The sequence below is a fragment of the Vanessa tameamea genome, chromosome 21, assembly GCF_037043105.1.
Source record: "Vanessa tameamea isolate UH-Manoa-2023 chromosome 21, ilVanTame1 primary haplotype, whole genome shotgun sequence".
NCBI classification, from domain to species: domain Eukaryota; kingdom Metazoa; phylum Arthropoda; class Insecta; order Lepidoptera; family Nymphalidae; genus Vanessa; species Vanessa tameamea.
In genome coordinates, this window is record NC_087329.1 from 4160412 (window position 1) to 4187910 (window position 27499).

The 27499-nt window shown below is 33.0% G+C and overlaps 1 protein-coding gene across 1 annotated transcript in view; it reads left to right on the forward strand.

The window, feature by feature from the left end:
• The first annotated feature begins 8920 nt into the window (after window positions 1-8920).
• LOC113404615 (calcium/calmodulin-dependent protein kinase kinase 1) overlaps window positions 8921-27499 on the forward strand; it is a 177094-nt gene continuing 158515 nt past the window's right edge. Inside the window, exon 1 of the mRNA XM_064218251.1 lies at window positions 8921-9168. Within this exon, the coding sequence (XP_064074321.1) occupies window positions 9136-9168 (33 nt within the window). The 5' untranslated portion in view covers window positions 8921-9135. The remainder of the gene's footprint in view (window positions 9169-27499) is intronic.

The following is a 27499-nucleotide window of genomic DNA, read 5'->3' on the forward strand; positions in this document are numbered from 1 at the left end:
GGGTTTTTTTAGTAAATGAATCCAGTTAATTCGCATGAATGCGAGATTACACCAACATGTATAATAGGAAAATCTCAATGTAGGTTGGTTTTTAGTAGGGGGCAGCCATAAAATTTCCCAAACCCAACACTTCAGCTTGCACAGAGCGTGGGAGGAAATGAAATGAGACGAAGCAAGAGAATAATGCTTAGTACTTTAGAGCACACTTACAAACAGGTGGCCAATGATGACGTCTGATTTTCTTTTGAAATAGAATAAAGAGCACGATTTGAAAATTTAAATGTAACAATTTCAATTATATGCGTTTTTCGTGTGCACATTACCTTAGTATAATTAAGCTAAGTCCATTAACAATTTACCAGGTTGACTAGTTGCATAGCTTTGCAGTAAGGTGTTACCAAACTTGGGACCGCATCCAATATATCTCAAATATCTGATCAATACACTGAATATTATTTTTATATATCTGATGAAATTAGTCAAGACATTGCTAATACTAAAACTATATTTAATTACGTGTTACGCACCTCATAAACTCTTTTTCTAAAAAAAGTAGTTTTGTCTTATTATAGATGGGAAAGTAACTGTCTGTGAATTTACGCGTTCACGGCCAAACTATAGAACTGGATTTGATGAAATTTGGTATAAAAAATCCTCAACCCCAAGGAAGGACAAGTTTACTTTTTATACCTAACGACACGTAGGCGAAAAATTAGTTTTGTATAGTTTTGTATAAATTTTTGTTTTTCTCTCTCTTTCTAATTTGTTCTCCCAACATTAATATTGTTGATATTGATTACAATTTTGTATTTCTATGTTGTTGTTTTAGCTTCACTTCAATGTTAACATTTTCAATTGACAGCTTACAGGTGTGTATATGGGTACATTGTGTTGGTGAGGGCTGGAAACAAAGCCTTCGAAGCTGAATCGACGAATTATATATATATTGTTTTATATATCTTTTTGTGTTGTGGTAAATAAACATTTTTTTATTATTATTACCACTGAAATTCTGATTCAAATTGTATTAATTGAAATATATTGTAAAAATATGATTGCCGCTGAACAAAAGTACAACTAATTCAGTGTGATGAACAGAACTGGCAAATAACTGTGCAACTAAAACAAAAACTCTACCTCAGATCCAGCAATACTATAACTACCCTGTCAATTTTATATTTTAAAATACCCCCTTCTCCATTTTCACCCCGGCTTTCCATCGGATAAATTTATTATTAATATAAATTTAAATTACACCCTGTAGCCTCCAGAATGATTTAGAATTAGATCGTTAGTTAGGGAGATTAGGTCTTACATACAAACAAACTAATTTTACCTCTTTGTAATATAGTATTTTGGTACAGATTAGTATATAACCTTACTTAATAGATGTAGAGGTAAAAGAAAACCGTCGTGTAGCAAAGGAAACATTTGAAATTATTGCGACCCTTTATTATTAAAATCGTATTAACCCCAAAATGCCTATGTGAACCAAATTTTTATCAATCATTCCCTGTATAAGCCATAAAGTAATGAAAAACGCACTTCATATATTCAGTAAGTAACATTGTCAAGTATACATTACATTATTACATTAACAGCCCGTAAATTTCCCACTGCTGAGCTAAGGCCTCCTCTCCCTTTGAGGAGAAGGTTTGGAGCATATTCCACCACGCAGCTCCAATGCGGGTTGGTGGATACACATGTGACAGAATTTCGTTGAAATTAGACACATGCAGGTTTCCTTGCGATGTTTTCCTTCACCGCCGAGCACGAGATGAATTATAACATAAATTAAGCACATGAAAATTCAGTCGTGCTTGCCTGGGTTTGAACGCGCAGTCATCGGTTAACATGCACACGTTCTAACCACTGGGCCATCTCGGCTGAAGTATAAGTATGTATTATATTTGTATGTAAGTTGCACACACATTATGTATTATTATTATTATTTTTATGGCATCGGTAAGTGGACGGGCAACGTAATGATAAGTGGTTACCACTGCCCAATGCGCGACCAACCTTAAGAACTGAGATGTTATGGCACTCGATGATAGAGAACTAAAAGTTCAAAATCCAAATATACTGTATTCAAGTATTTTTGATTCAGTTGTTACTCTTTTCCAACGTATAAAAATCTAAAGTTATATTACTTAAATACAATTATATATATAATATATCTTGTCTGAAAGTCAACAAGTATTAGCTCCATCCTTTTTTATCATCTATATAATCCTTTGTTGAATAATATGTTTTATTTGCAAAAAAAAAAAAAACATTTTATTTTAATTTCTGAATTGTATAGATAAATATAGTTAATGTTTGGAATAAACGGATGTTACCTGTACTTACTTTAAATAAAAAAGACAATTAACAGAAAATATTTCAGTAAATGACATAGATATGTCATTTACTGAAATATTTTCAATAGGGACCTATGGACTTTTAATTAAATCAATAATTGCGACCCGTTAAGTAAATATTTAGGAATCCCTGATCGAACTCTTAACTAAATAAACTAAGTTTACCGTTCGAACTAGTTTCATCTGGTTTCGACTTTGTAACTAGACTTTCAACGAAATATGGTTTATTTAAGCTTAGTATATAAAAACGAAATTATTTTCTTAACATACTTAATTTTCTGACCAAAAATTTATTTACAATATAGATTAAAATGTTGATACAAATACATATTTTTTAAATGTTTAGTATTCTTTACATCGTTTCACTGATTATGATTTTTATATATGACGGCGCATGATGCGCCATCTTGTTTATTCATACTGGTTGGAAAAGAGTGTCAATGGGAGTTGAACGGCGCTCTAGTGAAGCGTCGCGTCGATGGTAGCGAGGCAGCCATCTTGAATCGACAGTTACATTCAAGATTTCCCGCGCACCACGTTTACGATGAATCGCTAATTTCCAACATTATCTTTATTCTTTTGTAATAGATTCAGTGATTTATGTGTGTTTTTGTAAATGATTTATTAACGAATCCATATTGATGACTATTGTGAATATATCTGTGTAATTGATTTGTTTAATTAAAAACTAACTAAATTTGTGGATCGTTCATATAAAATCGTTTGAATATACGGCCACTTATCTCGAATAATCCTGATATTGCCAATAAAATGTCTATATATATAATTCTTATTTAAATGTATGTAGCATAAAAATATATAAACAGAAGTCGGAGAGTGGATGAAAGGAAAGCGACAACTCACCTTCCAATTTACACAGGGAATGATCACGGTTGCTTTGGTCTATGGGAGCATGGCGGAGGAGGGCAGCGGATGCGTTTGTTTCGTTTTATTTATCCGTTTCCGATTTTATCCGGAAGCCACAAGATTACCTTCATGCCTATATTGCTTTTAAAGTAAGTAATGCTGTTGCTTTCTTTGATGTCCAGTCTTATTAAGTTGCTATTCGATCGGATTAAAAAGGTGAGGAAAATGAAACTCTACATGTGGTCATGCACACATTTGTGTAATATAATGTACACTAAACTATATTTGCCACAGTTTACCTAAGACTGTCTTTAAGACTGTCGGAATGACGAATAAAAGTTATGACTTAGTAGATTTTGTGTGGAATTAGTACACAAATAGTAAATTCACCATTTTGAATCACTCTGGGGAAGAACACGCATACAGTGAAACCATGTATATATATAACAACACAGCAGATGCATACATATCGTAAGGGATATAGAAAAGGACAGAGACATGTCACAAATATCAACAAGATCTAACATCTCACTCATTTACACGCAAGCGAATCAGAGAGCGGAAACTATTTATTCATATTTTTAAGCCATTCTCAGATCACTTACTGCAAACGCTAAACATTTACAATTACTGCTCGGGAGAAACGAACACAAAGTTCTGGAACAAGAAAAAACCCAAAAACTTGTTATATATGTAATGCTGAACAGCCTTAACCTGTAATAATTAGCCAAATAGCCAAATATTTATTTCATTTATTACATTAATATTTCATTTAAAAAGTTGTCTTGACAAGTCAATATTGAATGATTCAAAATTTAAATTGGTATTGACATTTAAAAAACGAGTTCATAGTATCGAAATACCTCGTGTAAGATGCTTTGCTAAGCGATTCATACCTCCCAACACATTTCCGATCTAGTTGTAGATCTCAAATTCCGTTAAGCAAGCGAAACTTCGAAAAGTTAACTGGTTTCATGCAATGTTTTAGCATATACGGAAGGAATTCTAAGCATATAATAACTACAGTACTTATATATATATATGCTGTCCTATTTATATATGTATTGATTATTTTATGTAGATATTGTATTATATACCAATTGTTATATATTAAAAGTCAATGTAAATAATGCATGAAACTCATACTAGCGTTATTTCCGCTAAAAGCTCTGTCTGCTTATATACAGGATTATTGGTAATTCGACGTATTTCCGTTAGGAGGTGATAGTGGTGACTACTTGCGACAATTTTAAATCCCATATGCATAATGCAAATGTAAACCATTTTTAAATAACAGAAAATGTTTAATTGAATAGTAATCTCATTCATCTATATTCGTTTCTCCTGAAACGCTTTCACCGATGTGTCGACTAGCTTCCTCCACACCACTCTGTCCTCGGCTAGTCTTAGGGCAGTCGGAATATTAAGTCCCGTTATATTATAGATATATAAAATAAATATGAAGATTTAAAATGATTTTATTTATTTTTGACCTTAAATGTGTTATTATATTTGTTTAGTAATCACTATTGTACTATACAGTGATTCTACAATTACACAATTCAAATAATAATCAAACGAAAATACAAGATATCGTAGCACTAATATTGCATAATACGTCAGATGTATAGTTATAGAAATTCTCTCATAAAGCATGTCGGTGACGCGAACCTATAAGATTTTCCTCTACCAAAATGTGCCTAACGCGACTAAAGAATTTTATACTTAAAAAAAAAACAGAATGAAATAAATATTTAAGTGTGGCTCCAAATATAATACATACCACAGACATGATTTGTTTGCCGTTTTTATAGATAATGGTACGGAACCCTTCGTGCGCGAGTCCAACGCGCACTTGGCCGTTTTTTTAATACTACGTACCTCTATATCATATTTCCGCCCTTCATCTATAAAAGTATATTATACGAAAGTTGAAACGAAATTGTTATTTCGGTGAAATTGGCGCATTGGGGTAAGATTGACTCATACATCGTGACGGCTAACGATAAAGATTACGCACTTTTATACTATCGTTGTCTGTACGTGATACGTGTTCTATATGCTTTGTTGCTTTTATTGTTGTATTTCCTTTTAATGATTCTTAACGTTTTAATATAATAAAAAATAAAATATGGCTGTGTTTGATGAATCTCGAAAAAAGATTTGAGAGTAAGGAATGCTATTGACAAGGTACCCAAATAGTAATACTTAGTATTGTTGTCTTCCGGTTTGAAGAGTGAGTGAACCAGTGTGCCAACTACATGCACAAGGGACATAACATCTTACATGCTTAGGTTTGTAGCGCATTGGCGATGTAAGGAATGCATAATATTTCTTACTGGGCTAATGTCTATGGACATTGGTGAACGTTTACCATCAGTCCCATTTTCCAGTCCACCTAACTACACTATGACATAAATAAATAAAAATAATAATTAACAAAACAGTGTAAATTTTTTTCTCGTAAATTTTCCTAGAAGATAATAATCAATGTTTTAACCCACACACACACACACACACACACTACATATACATTATTCTATAGTAATACGTATCAAACGGGGATCGGATATGTTATTCTTAAAAACAGACTATTTCATAACGTAACTGTAAACAGTACTTTATTCACCTGATTGTTGAAATTTAATTTAAATCTAAATTATATTTGGAAAATTGCTATAGAATAATGACGATTAATAAGGTTTATTACTACCTAAATGATAGGATCTACCAGTTCGTTTTGATAACCCATATATCAAGAAAAGTTATATACTGATAACGACTATATAACATCATGTCACCCAACCAAGCGGTACAGTTTAACGCGGGTAAAACCACGCGGAACAGACTGTATTATTCATATCGACATACGACAAAGGTTATATAACATCAAAGAATAGAACTCTGAATATGAAGATATATTATTCAACCTGTGATGCAGCTCAGCTGGTGACTCGCTAGTGAAAACAATTGTATCGGTTTACCTTACTCAATCGTTATAATTCGAATTCCTTACCTTTCTTTCAGCTTTTTCTTTTCATACTCAATGTCACCTGTCAACCAACCAGCCAGTCAGAGTCTAAAGCGTACAATAAAAAAAAACTTTAAATAAAGAATTATAGTAAAGGTATAAATTATTTTAAAGAGATTTATTTATATTTAATTTCTAAGTTTGATTGTTATTGACGAATGATGCGAAGCGATTTTTTTTCCCGCATATATTTTTATTATTATACTCTTGTTAATTTAATGTATACCGTTGTGAATATAATTTAATTGTACTTTATACTCTGTAATTAAAATGTGGAAAAGAGTAACTACTGAGCTTCTTGCCGGTTCTTCGGGGTAGAATCTACTTTCCAAACAGGTGGTAACTTTAGATTTAATTGAACACTAACAAATTCAAAAGTGCTTTAAAGAACAAAGTTAAGTAAAGAATATTTTAATCTTGAATTGAATGGTGATAAATTCTGTACTTTTCAAAAACACATTAAAATATGTTATTTTCAATAATGACTGTCTTCCTCAGTATCGTTTAATTATAAAAAATGAAAACACTTATAACGTCTATATACTCGTATATTATATATATAAATCGAAAAAGATGTGTTATTATTATATTCTCCCAAAAGTAAATGCCCACAATAGCGTATCACATTAAACTGCCTTACACTACAGTCGTAATTCCCTTTTTTGTGAAAAAGCTGATGATACCTATTTCTTATAAAAAAAATTACAAACGCGTAAACAATAGCTCATATCAAGGTCACTTTTAAGACGATCTTAGGATAGATAAACACTATATTAAGGAAAACATAAACAATGCTGATTCTGCAAATCCAATAGACAGAATTAGTACGCTCTAGCACATAAGATGCTCAAGTAAATTGTGTGAACTTCGACATTCTTGCGATAAAGTGTAATCGGCTTAAAGCGTATTCTATTAATGAGACCATACAAATCCCTTTACATTCAATCGATTATTATATAAGCACTACTCTTTAAGAACTAACACTTATCATAAGATAAAAAATAATTGATGATTATATCTCCCACGGCTAAATTCTTCTACGGTTACTCAACCGTAGAAGAATTTCATAGATAATATTACTAGCTGCAACCGAGGGCTTACCTGAATTAAATTTGTATCATACATGTAATAAAATAAAATTCTGAAACAGAAATATTAACAGAAGCAAAACAAAGCTTTAAACAAGATTTTTTAGTATCCCGAGGAAATATAACAAATTTGAAAATAGATTTGAGGCGTTATAATTGCCTACCTTCTAATGAGTGCCTAAGGCGTAAAATGTATTGGTGGTAGGACTTTATGCAAGTCCATTTGGGAAGGTACAACCCACTGATCAGATATTCTACCGCCAAACAGCAGTACTCAGTACTATTGTGCTCTGGTTTGAAGGTTGGTGGCGCTTTGGGGATGCATTGAATAGTTAATATTTTTTGCAGCGCCATTGTCTATAGGGGGTGACCACATACTACTTCTTGGTTGCCCATTCGTCCGTCCGCCTACATTTGTCATAAAAAAAAATGTACGTAGACTGTAAATTCTTAGACCTAGTGATAGACACGTCTATATTGTTAAAATTATTACTAAATACTTACATATAGATGGATAAAGATGTTTTTGTTTTGTTTTAGATTTTAGTAAGTTGAAACTATTAATTTATAATTTTTAGTTTTTGAAATGCATTAAAAAGTAGTAGTACCTCTGTACCGCCAACTTCAAGGGTGACGCCAAAAAATCAAGTCCTAGAGTTTTCGACTTATGAAGTCGACCTAAGGAAATATTCGACATGCAAAAGGGTAAATTCATTAACTATTTTTGAGTTAGATGTGTGAGAAAAACAAAAACTCTGCCAACATTAATAATAAGAATATAGTATTTAGTCCGCTAATATTCTTCTACAAAAATTATGACGTACTTTGTTGGCCAATTCTTAAACTTACTTAGCTATTTTTCTTCAAGCTATCAACTTAATTATTTTCAAATGATATTTCAATGATATGATTATATAGGTAGTAAAATCATACATTACTATGATCGTGATAAAGAGGTACAATATATTTACTGGTACTTATGTCGAATTAAAAAGCTTCAAGGGGATGGAAAAATATCATACTGTCGAGCTGTCGATGTTTTTAAGTTATCGAGATTCGAGAGCTTAACAAAGATATTTAATATAGATTTATTAGAAATAATTACTTTTCAAATCAAAATTACAAGCATCAAATGTTAAAAAGATAAAAATTTGTAGGTATTGAAAAATGTACAAACTTGCTTAAAGTACATAATTTTGAAAATGGAATATCAGTTTGACTAGTAATCACTCGTTGTAGTGGTGGCTGTTTCAAATAATTAAACGTTATAATTGTGAATATAGATTAAACATATTTATTGAAAAAGTTTTTTTAAAGCAATTAGTTGTGACCAAATCATAAATCTTCAATTAAACCGCCGATATTTTAATAAAAATCAAAGCCAAGTAAATAGCGTTTTTTTTCTGGTGATAATACAGCACCGCCTCTGCATGCAAGTTGTGCAATATTCAATGGGACATAATGAATTTATTAATCTAGATTACCTTATCAGTTTTTTGAATACACAACCTACAACTTACCCCGTGGTCACCATGGAAACGGGACGGCGCGCGCACCCAGTCTCTGCCAAACTTCGGGACGAACCAGTCGCGTTTATAATTCGATGTAAACAATTGCTTGTAAACATTCGAATTTCGAATTCGTTCTATTTTTTTGAATTCAAATCGGTTGGTGTTCGTATTTTTGAGACACAGAATGTAACGGTACATAATTTTGTGGAGGATTCTCTTAAGACATTGAATTTTTATTTCCATTGTGTTATGGTAAACGTTGCAAAGAGTTCCAAATGGCTGAGGATGTTAAGTGCGGAGGCGGAACGGTGAGTTAATACGCTTTCTTCAGTAAATCGCTTACTTGCTGCAGGTCTATTGAATATAAAGATTGATTTACCGACAGGGGACGAGTTAGTCATTTGTTCGTACACTTCTAAAAAGTTTAATTTTTTTGTTTTTTATCTTTTATCTTTACAAAATGTTCTACTACAGCAATTATTTAAGATCACTTAAAATTTGTAATATTATAAATTTTTCTTTTGAGTCAACTGTGTATTCAATTACTTCTAACAGTTAACTTCTATAATTTTAGTTGTAGTTTTTAAGGACGTTGAAAGTTTTTTTTTATTTCTGAGCCATGAAGACTGGTTAGAAAACATTAACATTAGCCTTAACCGAAGGTTGTGGATTTTAAGCCGACAAAGTCACAATTTTTTTTAATATTATCTCACGCTCAGTGGTAAGGGTAAACAGCATGAAGAAAATAGCATGAGTCGGATTAAGATCTACCACGTATCAATCCACCACCTCCTATTGGAGCAGCGTAGTGGAATAAGCTCCAAGGCTTGATTTCAAAAGAAGATGAGTTTTTATCACAACAGTATCAACGATCCTCAAAATCAAACTGGTGACCTAGTTTCAAGTTTCCGCAAATTCTTTAATCTTTAAAGAGAATGTATTTACGTGGATACATCTGGTGGGGACAGGCAGGCACAGACAGGAGACACTGTGGACAAAGGAGAAAAATAACAAGAAATAAGGAGGAAAAAATAAATAATAATAACTAAATTACTTCTGGCTTCCTAATTAAAAAAATAATCTAAAATGAAAAAAAAAAAAACGAAATAAGTTTTTATAACTTTAAAGCGATGTTTATCATATTTTACAGTATAATCATTATACGAAAAAAAAAAATACCCAAATGTGTATATAAATGTCACTTTTATGGGGTTTTTATATAACAACTATATCTATTTGGTGATAGGGATTTTTGCAAGCCCGTCTGGGTCCGACCACTCATCTTATATTCTACTTAGTATTGTTGTGTTCCGGTTTGAAGGGTAAACTACAGGCAGGATCAAGGGTCGTAACATCGTACCCAAGGTTGGTCTCGCATTGGCGATGTAATGAATGGTTAATATTTCTTACATTTCTATAGGCGGTAGTGTTCACTAACCTCTAGGTGACCCATTTGTCCGTCCGCCAATTTATATCATAAAAATAACAGTATTTACGGGCGACGTCATCATGACCACTTACCATCAAGTAGTTCGTTTGCCAGTCTGCCTAACATTTCGAAATAGAAACCTGACATTTTATAGATATAAATATTTTACACTATGATTGCCGTCTGGCAATTAAATATTATTACAGCTAAAGATTTTCGAATATAGAAGCGTAACGACTTTTCAAAAGCTATTATTTAATGAGATACTATAATTATGAGGTAATTTTAAGTACAGGAGATGGCGAAAATAACCATCAAAATTAACCCTAAATTTTCGAGAACAGTCCGTTTAACCATGGATGCGTCAGACAGACAATTGTCAAAAATACGTATACACATACGTATATGAATAGATATATACATATTGTATCAGTAGTAGTATACTACTTACTGTATAAGTAGAGTAAAAAGAGAGTAAAGTACTGACGATATCAGAGAACTTATGTCGTTTGCCAGTCTGACCCAAGGCAACATATATGTATTTCAAAACAAGAAATACTCCTGCTTCCCTATAATAAAACAGGATTACTTTGCTTACGTTAATTTATTATAATTAAATTTAAAGTTGAAAGATTAGCAGAGAGCTTAAAACTTTATTAATCTAAAATTACAAAAGCTATTCAGTGCCTTAACGACGGTGGGTGGACAGTTACACATCGTGTTGTCTCTTTCCGTCGTCAGTAATTTATCATACGAAAGAAGATGACCGTTTTGTGTAGCTATTCAGCCGCTATACAAAGTTTTTTAGTAAGAAATAAGCAGGCTATTGTTTATCTTGAGTACAGCGCTTTGTGCTTGAAAATATTTGTACGATTAATCAATCAAACAATCGAATAACGATTCAAGAAGAATCAAACGAAAATAAAAATCAATCAATAAAACGTACCACCTACTTCAATGGTAATATATGTAGATAGGACCACCTGATGTTAAGTTGTGATCAGCGACCATAGACCGGCGGTTTTTCCGAACCGATACAACTCGACCTTCAAAAAAAGACCCTACACTTTTCTTAAAGGCCGTCAACTCACCTACAAGCCCCCCGGTGTTGCAAATGTCTATGAGCGGTGGTAGTCACTATCCATCAGGTGAGCCTCCTGCCAATTTGCGATCAACAGCATAAAGAAAACCATTGGCACTGTAAGAAATATTAACCGTTCCTTACGTAGCCAATACACCGCCAACCTTGTAGGATATTTGATAAGTAGGTAGTACCTACTCAGACGGACTAGAACTGCTTAAAGTCCACCAAGTCAACGTACATACATATGTATTCCAATTTAAGGAAAATTTTAGAAGATAATTTTTGATGGATTTTATTACTGCTTAATAATATTTTGTAATTAATTATATTATAAAATCTTATGATGAATAAGGCAAACAATTACACGCCTTACATAGATATAAACATACTATAAACAAGTAATAAAATTAGAATCGAAGTATAATAAATGTTAATACGTAAGTTAAACATAGATTACTTTATAAATTACATAAATCTTTTCATATTATATTTTAATAAAATCTTTACTATTTTATTTCGCCCTGTATTATTTATAAATCGATACAGATTTATTATTGTACAGCCACTTACCACCAAAAGTAATGGTGCACATCAAGGTTGGTTGAGGACAATGTTTAAATTTATTCAACCACGCTGCTGCTTTCTGCTTTCTAATTTAGGATAGGTTTAATGGAAATTTTCGCGTATAATTAATTCGTTCATAACATTCGCGTTGGCAATGCAAGGAATGGTTACTATCTCTTAAAGCGCTAAGGTCTATGGGCGCCATCCGCATCCGCCTAGCTTTGTACCCCTTTTTACCAAAAAGACGCGGAAGGAAATGTATGAAATTTGGCACTATTAAAATTTATGTGGAGAAGGAGTGCAGAAGGCTAATATTATTATAAAATACTCATTATATAGAAAAACATTAAAATAATTAAAAAAAAAACATTACACACACTACGAAACGTTTAACACATACATGTTTATCGATATAATATTTAATATGAAACATTCGTAGTTTACGTTTTCGCAATTCCAATGAGAACACACGTCATGTCAAAGATGAAAATCAATAACATATTTATTATATTTGATTTTATTATTGTAGAACTGACAAGACATCGTTGAGTTCTGCCTCATTTTTCCTACGTATCTTTCAAAACAACGCATCTAATATTTTATTAACAACGTATTACAGTCGAATTTCGACCAATGGGCGGCCGGCCACTAGTAGGCCACTTTCACATCAATAAATTGCCCCCGTGCGAAGCCAGGGCGGGTGGCTAGTCTTTAACTAAACCAGCATCTACTAAATTATAAAATACTCCGCTTGACGGATTAAAGACGAAATCCAATTTTCACTTCGCATTTCTTAACGACGCGATGTTCGTGCACTCGTCGCATTACTCCAAAGCTGTCTAAAGTTCGTTCGTGTGAGAAATCATTGTGTATTGTATGTTTCTTTCAAGGCCCTATTTTTAGTTCATATTGTACTCAGGTTGAAATTTTAATATCATAATATTTTTTGTAATAAATAAAAAAAAAACTTCTCAAACTCTATTCTCTCTATTAAGGACTTTCTTTTTTGCCTAGACCTCTAAACCCAGCACTTAGAGGACACTATTGGGACTAGCATGTAAATTTCCCAATGCTGGGCTGCCTCCTCTCCCTTTGAGGAGAAGGTTTGGAGCATATTCCACCACGCAGAATTTCGTTGAAATTAGACAGATGCAGGTTTCCTCACGATGTTTTCCTTTATCGCCGAGCACGAGATGAATTATAAATACAAGCACATAAAAATTCACTGGTGCTTGCCTGGATTTGATCGGTAAGATGCACGCGTTCTAACCACTGGACCATCTCGGCTACTTGGGACTACTAGGACTTCTTTAATTTAAAATTATGAACAAAACAAATAATTACGTCTAACAATGACGACTAGAGCAATATCTAGCAACATTAAATGGAGGGAACTGTATGTGTATTTGCTGTATTGAGATTATCAACCGTCAACATTGCTTATCAGCACGCTTCGTTCACTGATAACACGGATTTTGATTGGACATTGCGGAAAATACGATAGAACTTAATTTATATTATTAATACCGCAAAAATGATTGGAATCGTGACAGATTATGAGTTTTAATTAAAGGTCCCAATTGTACACTGAAACACGGACATGTGTACCTCTACTGATATATATATATATTATATTTTATTAGACGGAGTTTTATCAATCGTTATTATAAGTAAATCGACTATTTATAAAACATTTAAATAAATATATCAAATACTTTTTTATTTAATTATCACTCCACTGAATTTACATAATAGTAATTCATAGCGAATTCGTTGAGTATCGATTAGAGTCTGTTTAGTACTAGTGTACTAAATTTCTTAGGTAATTTATTGATGTCGTTTTATTAAGTTGATTCAATTATATTTACTCTTGGAAAAAAGAAAATCAAACAACACAAATTAGGGCGATCCTTCGGTTCAGAAACATTTAAAAATGGAACGTTGATTTTAGCAGTGTTGTAATAAAATTTTGGCCTAGTACAAGTTAAATTACAATTACAAAACATGCGATGTATGAATTATCTGTATTAATATACACAATATATTGTTTTATTTGTATACCAATCATGTCAAAACCACTGAACGTGACCAGTAGTCACACAAGACTATGACCAATAGCCGCAGGACCGTCCGTAGATAGATTTTTGAATCCCGTATATTCTTCCTTAATTTTTTTTTTAAGTTTTAATATTATTATATTCAAAAATATAAATATATAAGAGCAATCACATATTACTTTGTACACTTTAAGCTGTATCGTGTTCCATCCATTTTATTCGGGATAGAACCGCAAGTCATTTTTTTTTATTTTACTCGATTGACGTTTGGAAATAGAGTTTCAGAAAAGATTGCTTTTTCGATTTTCACTTATATTGGTTACTAGCTGTGCCCGCGACTTCGTGCGCGTTTGAATTTAATAAAAAAGCGTGACTTTATTATTATTTCACACATAATTCTAAAATAAAAATAGCCTAAGTTACTCCTTATTATATCAGCTATCTGCCAGTGAAAGTCCCGTCAAAATCGGTCCAGCCGTTCCAGAGATTAGCCGGAACAAATAGACAGACAGACAGACAGACAAAAATTATAAAAAATGTTATTTAGGTATATGTACCGTGTATACATACATATGCATTTAGTAAAACGCGGTTATTTTAATATTACAAACAGACACTCCAATTTTATTATATGGAAAGATTAATATGTTGTTACTTATTTATTCTGTTCAAATCCTTATTCGAACGAATAAATAATAACGCCAATATATATTTAATGCTGGTTCAGATTTGTTCCATATAAAAAAAAAATGAAGTCCATTCCACCATCTTGCTTCAGTACGGGTTGTTGAATATAAGTGTGATTTAATTTAAACCCTTAATCTTCCGTCAAGATCACGTGCTCTTACCACTGGACCATGTCAACTCTTCAAATATTAAAAAAAGAATATTACATTTCTTACTTAATAAAATTTGTACTGTAGATGTATTTAAATATCAACGTAATAAAAGGATGTATTTAAGTATTTATTTAATATTAAATAAACTCTAAATTTAATATTTTTGTAACTATATATATAATAAAATGAATTACTCGCTTGAAAAATGTTTTACTAGCATTATAAAATATTATACGGTTTTAAAATATGATTACAAATATATCTATCTTCACTGTTTCAGTTCGCTGTTCACTACGGGAAAACCTATTTAACAACCTTTATATATTTTTAAAAATACCTAAATTTTTCTGCGTAACATTTTTAAAAAATACAGCCGGAAAAAAGTGAAATAAAAATATCATTTTTTTTCATTGGTATTCCATAATAATATATATCTCTTATTGTATATAAGAACAGAACAGCTCATGCGAATACTTGTAGAATAAATAATTTAAGATGAATTATATATTTAGATAGAGTATCTTACTACAAAACTAACGAAAAAACTAAAACAAACGAGCCAAATTTTTTATCTTAGTGTGCGTGACAGCTACGATTGACACTCGCCGAACGTCATAGTACTATTCTAGTGTGCGTGTATTTATTTTTTTATTTATTCCGACGCGTTCACTGCTTTGACAGTCTATCTATGCATATGAATAAAATCAAAGTAAATACCAATTCATATAAGACAATCATTTTCAATTGACCTCCTAGAGGGAAACTCTAAGGAGAAGGAGCTTATTGCAACACGCTGCCCCTATGCGAGTTGGTGGATACAGGCGTGGCAGACTTTTATTGAAATTAGACACATGCACGATGTTTTCGTTCACCGCCGAACTTGCCTGAACCCGCAATCATCGTTTAAGATGCACGCGTTCTAACGAATGGGTCATATCGGAATTCTAAATTGCTGGTAACATATTTAGGTAGAGTATATTTATCACATGAAACACTTGGACCTTGGGGTGGTAGTGCAAAAAAGTTAATTAAAAGTATAACACCTCGCCTAATTGCCTTCACTGATGACAGGAGGGCGTTCGTGGTTCGTTTTTGCCCAGAGGATCGGAATTGCGATTCAACGGGGAAATGCTGCTAGCATTCTTGCCACCATTACACAAGTTCAAGATTTGTATGTGACTATTTTAAATTCATATTATAACTACACATTTAAGGACTTAATGTCAACCATTCTTATGTAAATAAGAATACATATATATATTGTTTATGATATGTAAATGTACATGACATTACATTGATTACATTACATTAGCAGCCTGTAAATTTCCCACTGCTGGGCTGAGGCCTCCTCTCCCTTTGAGGAGAAGGTTTGGAGCATATTCCACAACGCAGCTCCAATGCGGGTTGGTGGAACACACTTGTGGCAGAATTTCGTTGAAATTAGACACATGCAGGTTTCCTTACGTGTTTTCCTTCACCACCGAGCACGAGATGAATTATAAACACAAATTAAGCACATGAAAATTCAGTTGTGCCTGCCTGGGTTTGAACCCGAAATCATCGGTTAAGATGTACGCGTTTTAACCACTGGGCCATATTAGCTTATTGATTATCTATTTTACTCTTAATAACGTTATTTTCAGAACCGAAATACAAAGTTGTAAATGCTGATATATATTAACGGAGCATAAGGTTCGGAGCGCGACTGATATCGCCTATATCCTCTAGATACTGGACCCTTCAGTTTATTATAGCTTTCGAGCTATAGATATTATATAAGACATTTATTATATGAGCGATCGTCATCTAGTGGATCTCAGTGGCCTATTTGATCTTTTGGTGCTATTTTTATATATTTTTCGATGGCCACTTCATGACGAGTGTTTTCCTAAGGATTTCATACTTAGGAAATTCGTATAACGATATTACTTCCCTTACAATTTAATGGAGAGAAGACAACTTGTTTATTTGAATATACGAGTAGATATTATACTGTGATTGCAACATTATCGTGATTTTTTATTAATTAAGAAATAATACTTTAATTATTACATCGATCAAATATATGTTTTGCGGATCGCTGGTTTAATTGGTCGAAACGTGAAACGCAATGGTTTATGTGCCGCCTAGCGCTGTAAAAATCGCAGGATCGATCCTGACCTCTTGGGCTATTGTCATCCCCATCCCTAATACAAGTTAAGCTTGGAGGGTAAAATAGTAATATTAGTAATTTCTTAATTTATTTGGGGCATTGCTATTATTATTTAAAAAAAAGACCGATGATAGAGAGTAAGTTATATTTAAAATCAAAGGAGTTTTTACTATAACTTGATAGTCTTATATAGAACTAGCTAATGCCAAGCATACGATGCCTCTTTAATTTGTTTGTAAACTACCGAATACTTGCACTAATATAATCCGTGCTTAAATGGATTCCAGTCGTTATAGAAAAATTGATGTTCTGTACTGCCATCTAGTGGTGAGTTACAAAAATTGAATGGTACAAAAACTCCCTCTATCACATATTCATAAACTTTCGTTATATCAACAATCAAATATACTAACATCCATTTTATGTATAAGATGGATGAGTGAAATTTGCTCTAAATATATATCATACTAGTGTCCACACCCGGCTTCTCACGGGTGCAATTTATGTGTTACTGGTGTACCCCAGCGCTCAGTGATAATTTAGATTTCGACCAGATTATTGAATCATTACTTGCAGATATTACCCCGTACATACAAACAAACATGTTTTACCTCTTTATAATATTAGCATAGATTGTTAATATTAATGCAAACGAGATACGACAATTTACACAAATATATAATTATTCACTAATTTAGTATAAATCCAAAATCTATCGTCGATATATTAAAATACTTCAAACTACAATAAATATTACTTAACCTCTAAAACAATATTCTACGCTCAAATGGCAATACTTAATATTATTGTATTCCGGTTTGATGGGTGAGTGAGCCAGAGAAACTACATACATAAGGAAAATAATATTTAAGCTTCGTGGCGCGTGGCGTAAGCAGTGGTTAATATTTCTTATAGCGTCACTGTCTAGGGGCAGTGATGACCACTTACTATCAGGTGGTCCATTAACTAGCCTAACAATATCATTTGAAAAAGTTAATTACTTTTCTATTTAATTCATTTATTTATCTTTTGCTTACGTTCTTTCTCTGAACTTAAAGCGCATAGCTCGCCTTTTATACGATACACACTTATATGTGTAGAAAACATTAAAAATAGCTTAGTATTTTATAATTTATTAATCCAGAAACAATCATAAAACGGATAGCTAATTTATTTTATTAGACGTAAGTAAGTCCTATTCAGATTGTCGGAAAGCAGCACCCATACTCAAGAGACTAAGGAAATATGTTTATAGCCCGAAATACAAATTACCGAACTAAAATAGTCTCTGAATAAAATCACTTAAATAACTAACAACTATGCATATATAAATTTACATGTTTATTTAAATATACATAAGTCAAAACCTTGATTTATGATTTTAGTAATGTCTGTACAAATAAAATTAGTTTTCAATAAAGTTTTTTTAATAAAATTTGCAACGATAAATCGATTCTATTAAAGCTAAAACATAATACAACGTACACCTCGAATGGCCCAAATACCTACCAAAATTATATTAAAAAATCGCTTTGAAATAAAAACCGTTCTGTCTTGCAGTTCACGTGTTCACGTGTTCACGTGTTCAAAGTTCATTGAACAAGTCGTACGTTAACTTTATTGACTTGTTTACCGTATCTAGAATGTTATCAGCAACACGCTTACCTAGAAAGTCTATAACCAAGGAAGCGTTCCAAGAAACCCTTTACATAACGTCTCAACAAGGAAAAAAATATACGACAATTTAATATAATGAGGTAAGTGTAAAGAAACTTTGAAGTCACGAGTTTCAAAGAAGGAGTTTCAAGAAATAGTAAACATCCATTGGCGCCTGTTGGGGGTAAAACTGACTCGCATGCTGCAACGACAAAAAGCATGCATTAGCATTAGCAGCCTGTAAATTTCCCACTGCTGGGCTAAAGGCCTCCTCACCCTTTGAGGAGAAGGTTTGGAGCATATTCCACCACGCTGCTCCAATGCGGGTTGGTGGAATACACATGTGGCAGAATTTCGTTGAAATTAGACACATGCAGGTTTCCTCACGATGTTTTCCTTCACCGCCGAGCACGAGATGAATTATAAACACAAATTAAGCACATGAAAATTCAGTGGTGCCTGCCTGGGTTTGAACTCGAAATCATCGGTTAAGATGCACGTGTTCTAACCACTGGGCCATCTCAGCTTTCTTTTTTCTCGGTTTTCTTTCATATCTTACTCAGTGTCTTTAAATTACAATATATAAAAAGTATATTATAAGTAAATATTAACCATTCATTACATCGTCAATGCGTCACTAATTTTGGGAACTAAAAAGTTATATACCTACCTTGTGCCTGGAATATACTAACATAACAAAACTAAATATTACTGTTTGGCGATAGAAAGTGATGAGTGGTTATTAGCAAGACGAGATTTCGCAAAGTCCTACCACCGAGTGAAAAAAAATATCTCCTTTACTTATCAATATTATAAAATCGAAAGTAACTCTATCTGTGTGGCCGTTTGTTGCTCTTTCACGGCCAAACCACGGAACGAAATTTGATATGAAGCAAGCTTGAACTCTAAGGAAGGACATGGCTACTTTTCATACCAAACTCCTGAAGGTCGTTCTATATACCAGACCTCTTATAACTTAACCCTTATTACTGGAGCCTATGTCACAGGTGGAAATTATCCTCAGGTTGCCAGTTTCACCGATATATTATATTTAATGTAAACATTAAAAATTTGGCTTCGCGGTGGCAGATTGCCAACTGTATTCGTTATTTAGCCATTTTAATGAATGAAAATAATTCTTATAAAACGTTTTTACCTTGTTTTGCATTTATTTTTAGCTTTCATTGCTTTTTTTTTGTTCCGACTTATTCTAAAGCAAAAATCGTAACTTTTATATCAGATTTTTTAAAATTATGTTAAATTTAATTTTCTATTATATGTGGACAACTGTCTCATAAGTTTATTAGCTAGCTTATAATTATATAAGGTTATAGATCCAATGACCCTGGGAACAAAACCCTTGTTGACCCTTGACCCTTGGACAACATTTTTGTTATTGGGTTTTTATGACGAGAAATGATTAAGAGCAGCCTCGAGGGCAAAGCAATTGGTCTTACGTCTAAACTCTTTCCGATCGAGTCGGATGTTGTCATCCCATCGGATGACTTCATCTGTGCTCATACATACTTCTGCACTATAATATATCCCGTGCAATTATCTTATCCGTGAGAATTGCCTGGAGTTTCTTGCCGGTTCTTCTCGGTAGAATCTACATTCCGAACCGGTGGTACCTATACTTAAAATAGTTTCGTCTATCACAATAATCTGACATAACGAGCAATCCTTTACCGGGTTTTTATTTAAATTGAATAGTCCCGTGATGATTGTTTTTCAATGATGAATTTGATAAAAGATTAAATTGTGCACTCAATTCATCAAGTCAATGATAAAAGCTTTTTAATACAAGCCTTCGTTTTGCAAACCATCGATTGCAGTGATCAGTTATTATGTTACTAAAAATATTTTATATTCCTGAGTCCCGAGGTCAGTGAAATTAGGAGCACGAGGAACATAGATACTAAGACTCCTTGATTTTTACCTTGACTATAACTCAAAGCTCTCTATGGCTCGTCTATAAGTTACAAAACAAAAAATGAAGTAAATCTTTTGACAAACAGAGGATAATAATAACAAAATTTACTGATTTAAAATTTAAATGGGACCTAATGGGGCATTCAATTCGGTTGATTTTTTGTATTCTCGGTACTCCATCCTTTATGAACTGATTTGGAAAATCCTATTTTCATTCATTAATATCCCGAAGTCTGGAAGTTAAAAGTGTGTACACTCCCGTGCCTCTGCAAATACGAGCCAGAACTCATTGCGGTCGTGTCGGATGTGCTGTCTCATCGTGTTAGAAGAATGAGGGAATAATGAGTATACCTGTGTTAGCGCAAACACTTGTACATTGTTCTTTGAGATTAGTTGCCGTGACCGAAATCGGTCAGGCGACATCATCATTTACAGATAAAATAATAGTCAAGTTTATCTCGCGAAGATCCCGTCCCCTGTCGTTGACTGCACGAGTGTCTTCATTCTACGGTAGATCAACATTACAATTCTACTGTCTTAATTTCCATGACGCAAACATACACAATCGGTGTGTGTTATTTACGAGTAATGGAGTATATAAAATATAGGCAAAATTATACACACAAGCGAGTTGGTGAATAAACATAAGACATTGAAATTATACCTATATAGATTCCCTCGTGATATATTCTTCCACCATTAAGAACCAGCACGATTATAAATTAAGCACATAAAAATTCAGTGATGAATTTGAACCCGCTATCATCGGTTAAGGAGCATGCGTTCTAACCATTGGACAATCTCGGCTAATCTGAGACTGTGACTATGAGATTATTAGAATAAAATAATTAAAATAGAAATACTACAATTTATAATTTATTAAGAGAGAGATGAAATTATAATTATTTATAAACAATCTATTTAACTGGCTACAAATTTAGTGTTCCTTTCGGAAAGATAATTCTTTTTTTATGTATATGGACTATCAAGTGGGCCATCTGATGGTAAGTGGTCACCACCGCCCATAGACAATGGAGCTGTAAGAAATAATAACTATTCCTTACATCATTCCAATGCGCCACCAACCTTAGGAGCTAAGATGTTATGTCCCTTGTGCCTGCACCCTGTCTCACTCGCCCTTAAAACCAAAGCACAACAATACTAAGTATTCCTTTTATAATAAAGTAATTTTATTTTCATAATTATTATTTAATGAAAATATTATATTTAATTTAGAAAGTAAATGAGGTAACTCGGTTACGTAGTTTAATCCAAAATATCATGTATGAAATGTACGACGTTCACCTCGCAAACTTTAAACTTAAAGTGTATGAACGTATTTAAGTTAGCTTTGTAGGAAGTTTTCGAGACGTAATTGGAGCGCGTGGAGTCTGAGTGAATGTAGTTTATTCAGACGAAATGTATCAATATATGCAGCATCTTCGCAGGTATTTGAAAATTCTAAAGCCACAAATATCATATGTCTGGTAACATTATTTTCAATATAATCCTGTAAAATGATTCTGTAAATTGATGATATGATGATGAACGATTCAAAGCCTACTTGAATAAAGTGTATTTGGATTTTATTTTAACGTATACGGCGATTATCTTGCCTTAAATTAAATTTTAGTATTATTTTTTTCTATGAATAACTCGCTTAGCAAAGAACTAAGACATATAACACAATACTAATTTTGAACGTAATATTTATAAAAAATTACGTCTTAAGGAAATCTCTGTATGTTAGATTTATTTAATATTCTACATACACGTCACTGAATCTTTTGTGATACAATGTATGACTTATATATTCTCATGAGGACCTCATGGGAAAATCTAGACTGTTTCGAATAAGAAAATGCATTAAAGGTAAGAGGAACCCGCGAAAGAAACTCACCGTGTATGGAATTAAAAAAATAAAAAGTTCGGATATAGACTAATTTAATTAATTTAAATAAATAATAAAAACGACAGCTAAAAAGCCAATTTTTATGTCAACGCACTGTTTTTTCTTCTTCTTTCTGCCCGGATTTCGGATTTAGGAGTATGTCAAAAGTCACCTTCGTCACTTTTCAGAATAATTGGAATTGTTAAATTGAAACTAATTTACTCGAATGTCTACTGGCCCATATTTTACTTTTGAAATTGGATTAAACACTAATTAAGGAAGTCATAATAATAATTAATAAATTATCATTACTCTAGTCAATTATCAATGTCATTACTTTACTTATGTTAAATTATAATAAAAAAAATTAATGTTTATTAACCGAGAGAATATAATTAAGAAGCCGCGACACATAAATACGGATTTTGTCAATTTTTATATAAGTATACTAACATACAATACCGTCCAAGGAAGGAAGGGCGCATCTGGCGATGTTTGAAATACATTCGGTATCAAGAATACAAGACGCTTCTGCTAAATTTTCTTATTTTACATAATATAAAAGGACGCAAGTGGCTGATGTTTAAAAACACACTTCTACATGACTGAACTAATGATGTAATTCGCAAGATGAAACGACTCAGAAGACTTTACCCGCGATAGCTTAGTGGACTGTATTCAGATGAACAGAAACAGATACACAGTTGTTACGTCGAATTCCGGCCTCTTACTCATGAACAGGGCGGAATTCAGACTCTAGTAGATTTGTTCTTCGTGGGAGCCACGAAGAGGATGAATAAGGACTCTCCGGGATGTTTATTCATGGGAGAAGAATAATAATTCGTTACTTTAAAAGAGTTAAAACGATACACACATTGCCGCGGCCAACTCGAGAATGGAACTACGTCCTACGTCAAAATCACATCAGGGACAAGAAATAACTTTCCAATATATGCATTAACATTTATAAAGCCAGACGCATGTGGGAGAATAGCCTCATTCACAGATGATTATATTATTTTGAACTTATATAACTCATGCCATAGTTTTCTCGTATAAAAAAAAAACGGAATATTAGAATGCGTAGACGTTAACGTGTAACAAAGCAACAGTCAGATATACTTACGAAATTAGAACTTATCAAAGCTAAATAGCCGTAGAGTATTGCGGAAAAAAATCCCAGTTAGCAACAACGGTGTCTCACCCTCATGGCGCACCAATTTTTATTGATATTTCACATACTTCATGTAACACGGTTATGATATTCAGCATATAGGTATGCATTTAATCTTTTTTAATTTAATCACGCTATATGTTTAAATATTTCTTACTCTTAGTGTCCGATTAATGTCTTACTTAGATGTATTCTCCTTACGGCAGCAATACGTAAAATGATTTCTAACCAAATTACTCTACTTCATGCTGAGCCTTCATAAAAAATCTGCGCAATATAATGTATAAGAAACATATAAAAATTATTGTGTTTTTTGTGTGATGAGTTAGAAATGGACGTCATGAAAGAATTATTATAATTTTGTGTTCGTTGGGTATAAAAATGATGTTTAAAAGAACTATTGAAACAATTGTTTAATTTTTTTATTTTATATTTATATGTATTTTTATTTTGTATTAGCAACCCGTCCAATTTCTTACGCTTATAAGGTTCTACATAAAACATTTATATTACCGGCAAACCTACTTCGAAAAATAATATAGTTTTGGACCAAATCCCTCGCTGACGTACGCCACATATTTCATCAAGGTATCATCATACAAAGGAATACATAGAGGACTTTATCTCAATTAAATAGGTTGGCAGACCGGCAAATGTACCACCTGATGGTAAGTCACATTACCCAAAGACATTGATGCTGTAAGAAATATTAACCATTCCTTAAAACACCAATTCGCCTCCAACATTGGGAACTAAGATGTTATGCCCCTTGTGCCTGTTGTTACACTGGCTCACTCACCCTTCAAATTGGAACACAACAGTATTTCTGTTTGGTGGTAGAATATGTGACGATTAGCTGGTACCTACCCAGACGAGATTGCATAAAGCCCAACCACCGAGTTAAATATAAAAACATTTATTTTTGTTTATTAAGAAGAAGAAAATTTTATTTTAACATCAATTAAGAAAGGATGCAGTGGCTCTCAAACTTTTGTTTTTTACTTTCGTATGAGTACAAATTTAACAACTAACAAACTTTTAAGTTGAATTAGGATCTATTTACGTGCCAAGTTACTCGCAGTTAATTCCTTAGTTTTTAAACTTACTTTATCTATCGTATTTAGAAGTATATCATAATATAATTATTACTTCTAATCGCCATTTATTATGTCAAGTTTCCAAAGCAAAGTGCTCGTGAACTAGGTCAAAGTATAGACAATAAACAATTATGTATCCAAGTACGTCTTGAGCACCTGCGTCCTTCCTACGTATCTCACTTACCTTAGATTGAGGAACAATAGAAGTACCCTGACTCTTTTATTAAAATTGGTAAATTGGGGGAGGTTTTTTAAGACTTGCCAGACTTGGAAAGTAGTAGGTTTTTGTTATTATTTTTAGGTATTATAGATTTAAATTGTATACTAACTGCTCTGATTTCATCGTTAAATATTACTGCTCTGACAAACGACGAAAGGCTCGTGATGTTATATAGTTAATATTAATAAATATACAATCTAACGCAAATAGTTTTTTATCGGATCTCCATATAAGCGTGGTCCAACAATAAAACTTTTCAGCTGTATATAATAAGTAATATACGAATTACATTACACGAATAAACAATTTTTACGTTAAACATTTAAATACACTACTGCCCTGAATTATTATGCTGAAATGGCCCAGTGGTTAGCATACGTACATCTTCACCGATGATTGCCGGTTCAAATCCAGGCAAGCACCACTGACTTTTTAGATGTACTTAATTTGTGTTTGTAATTCAGCTCGTGAAGGAAAACATCGTAAGGAAACCTGTACGTGTCTGATTTCAACGAAATTCTACCACATTTGTATCCACCAATCCGCATCGGAGCAGAGTGGTGGAATAAGTTCTAAACATTCACCTCAAATGAGAGAAGGCCTTAGCCCAGCAGTGGAACAATGAAAGGTTGTTACTTTACTAACTTAAGTTAATTAATTTATATTCAGTATCATTCGTGATGATGTAAGGATTCTCATGATGACAAACCAAATCTGTTAAGGCATTTAAAATTATGGCAGAACATACTATGGTGAACTAGGCGGTACCTACCCAGACGGGTTTGCACAACGGCTAACTCCCAAATATATAGAACCGTATTGATTAATTATACAAATTGAATCACAATTAGAATTAATATAAGTTAGAAATAACAAAATCGTCAATTAATGTCAATAAATTTTAAGGTATTTTACACAAAACCCTTCAAATTCATTTGAATATGGAAATGGGAAATTTGTTAATTACGTTTCGTTATTATAACCGTAATATTAATCGACGAACGACTGTCACAAAGGACTCTTTTACAATTTGTGTATCGGGTCGATCAATCCATTTACTTAAACTTTTATTACCAGATTTTTTGTTGTTTTCATATCTTTACTAATTCTACGTGTGTGAGGTCATGAGCCGAGATGGTCCAGTGGTTAGAACGCGTGCATCTTAACCGATGATTTCGGGTTCAAACCCAGCCAGGCACCACTGAATTTACATGTGCTTAATTTGTTTATAATTCATCTCGTGCTCGGCGGTGAAGGAAAACATCATGAGGAAACCTGCATGTGTCTAATTTCAACGAAATTCTGCCACATGTGTATTCCACCAACCCGCATTGGAGCAGCGTGGTGGAATATGCTCCATACCTTCTCCTCAACGGGAGAGGAGGCCTTAGTTCAGCAGTGGGAAATTTACAGGCTGATTATGTTATTGTTATGAGGTTTCAAGATTTGACCAATGTCCACGTCAATACAATGTCAATAGTGGTTTATCTAGCACGCGCGGGTAGCCCAAAGTGCAGATGATATGCATTAGGCCTTAAATACCCTTAGTCGTTTCTTTAGACACCCACAGGTAGAATAGGGGAGGTCCTATTCTAATACGGGACCATCACGGAATATATGCTATAAAATTTATTATGAAGTAAGCTTGAACACCAAAGAAGGGTATATGCTACTTTTTTGTGCCTGTCTGACGACAAATCCCTAAAACGCAAGAAGCCCTGAGCGGCTATTAGTTGGCTATATAATTAAAATATTATACTTGATAAATTTAGTTCAAATTAGATTAGTTGGGTTGATCTCATTACTTCGCGAAGGTGAAATGGCAATCGACGTTTTAACCTTTGAAGTGTCAAGTACTTTAGTACTATATTTACTTTATATTCCTTATAACGAATTTGATTTAAAGTAAACACAACACACTGTATCTAGTTACAGTGTGTCGCTTCCTTCAAATTTACAAGATTTATTTTTTAAATAACCACCTGTCCTCGTTTTGCACAGATATAATAAAGATCTCTATCTAGACTAAGGTTGTATGACGGTTTGGTTGCTATAGGTGTAGTTATAAAAATTTCGCGCGGGTAAAGTCGTAGGTTCAGCTAGTCGTCTATAAGTTACACAAAAAATTAATCAGCTCAATGGATAGTATCTTAAGAAAGTTAAGATCGTGGATATTTCCAATGTTGCTATTTTGTGCTCGATAAAGGAAAGCCGTTGTATTAAAAGTAACGAGAACCATATAAGTTCAACGACCCGTTACTGTGTAACGCATTGGAAAGCCCTAAATCTTACGTCATAGTAACGGGACGTCATCAGACTGTTATTTTTCAACCACAATTACTAAATGTAAAATTAATAATGATAAATTTAAATTAAACATAGGAATATTTTTTTTATCTCCTTGCTTTATTTGACAAATAGTTTTATAGCATATATCTATGTATAAGAATAATTTCGTGCAGGTCCACGATGAGCTCTATCGAAACCTATGCACAATTATACATCGTTAAAAAATAATGATTTTTAGTCGAGAACATATATTCG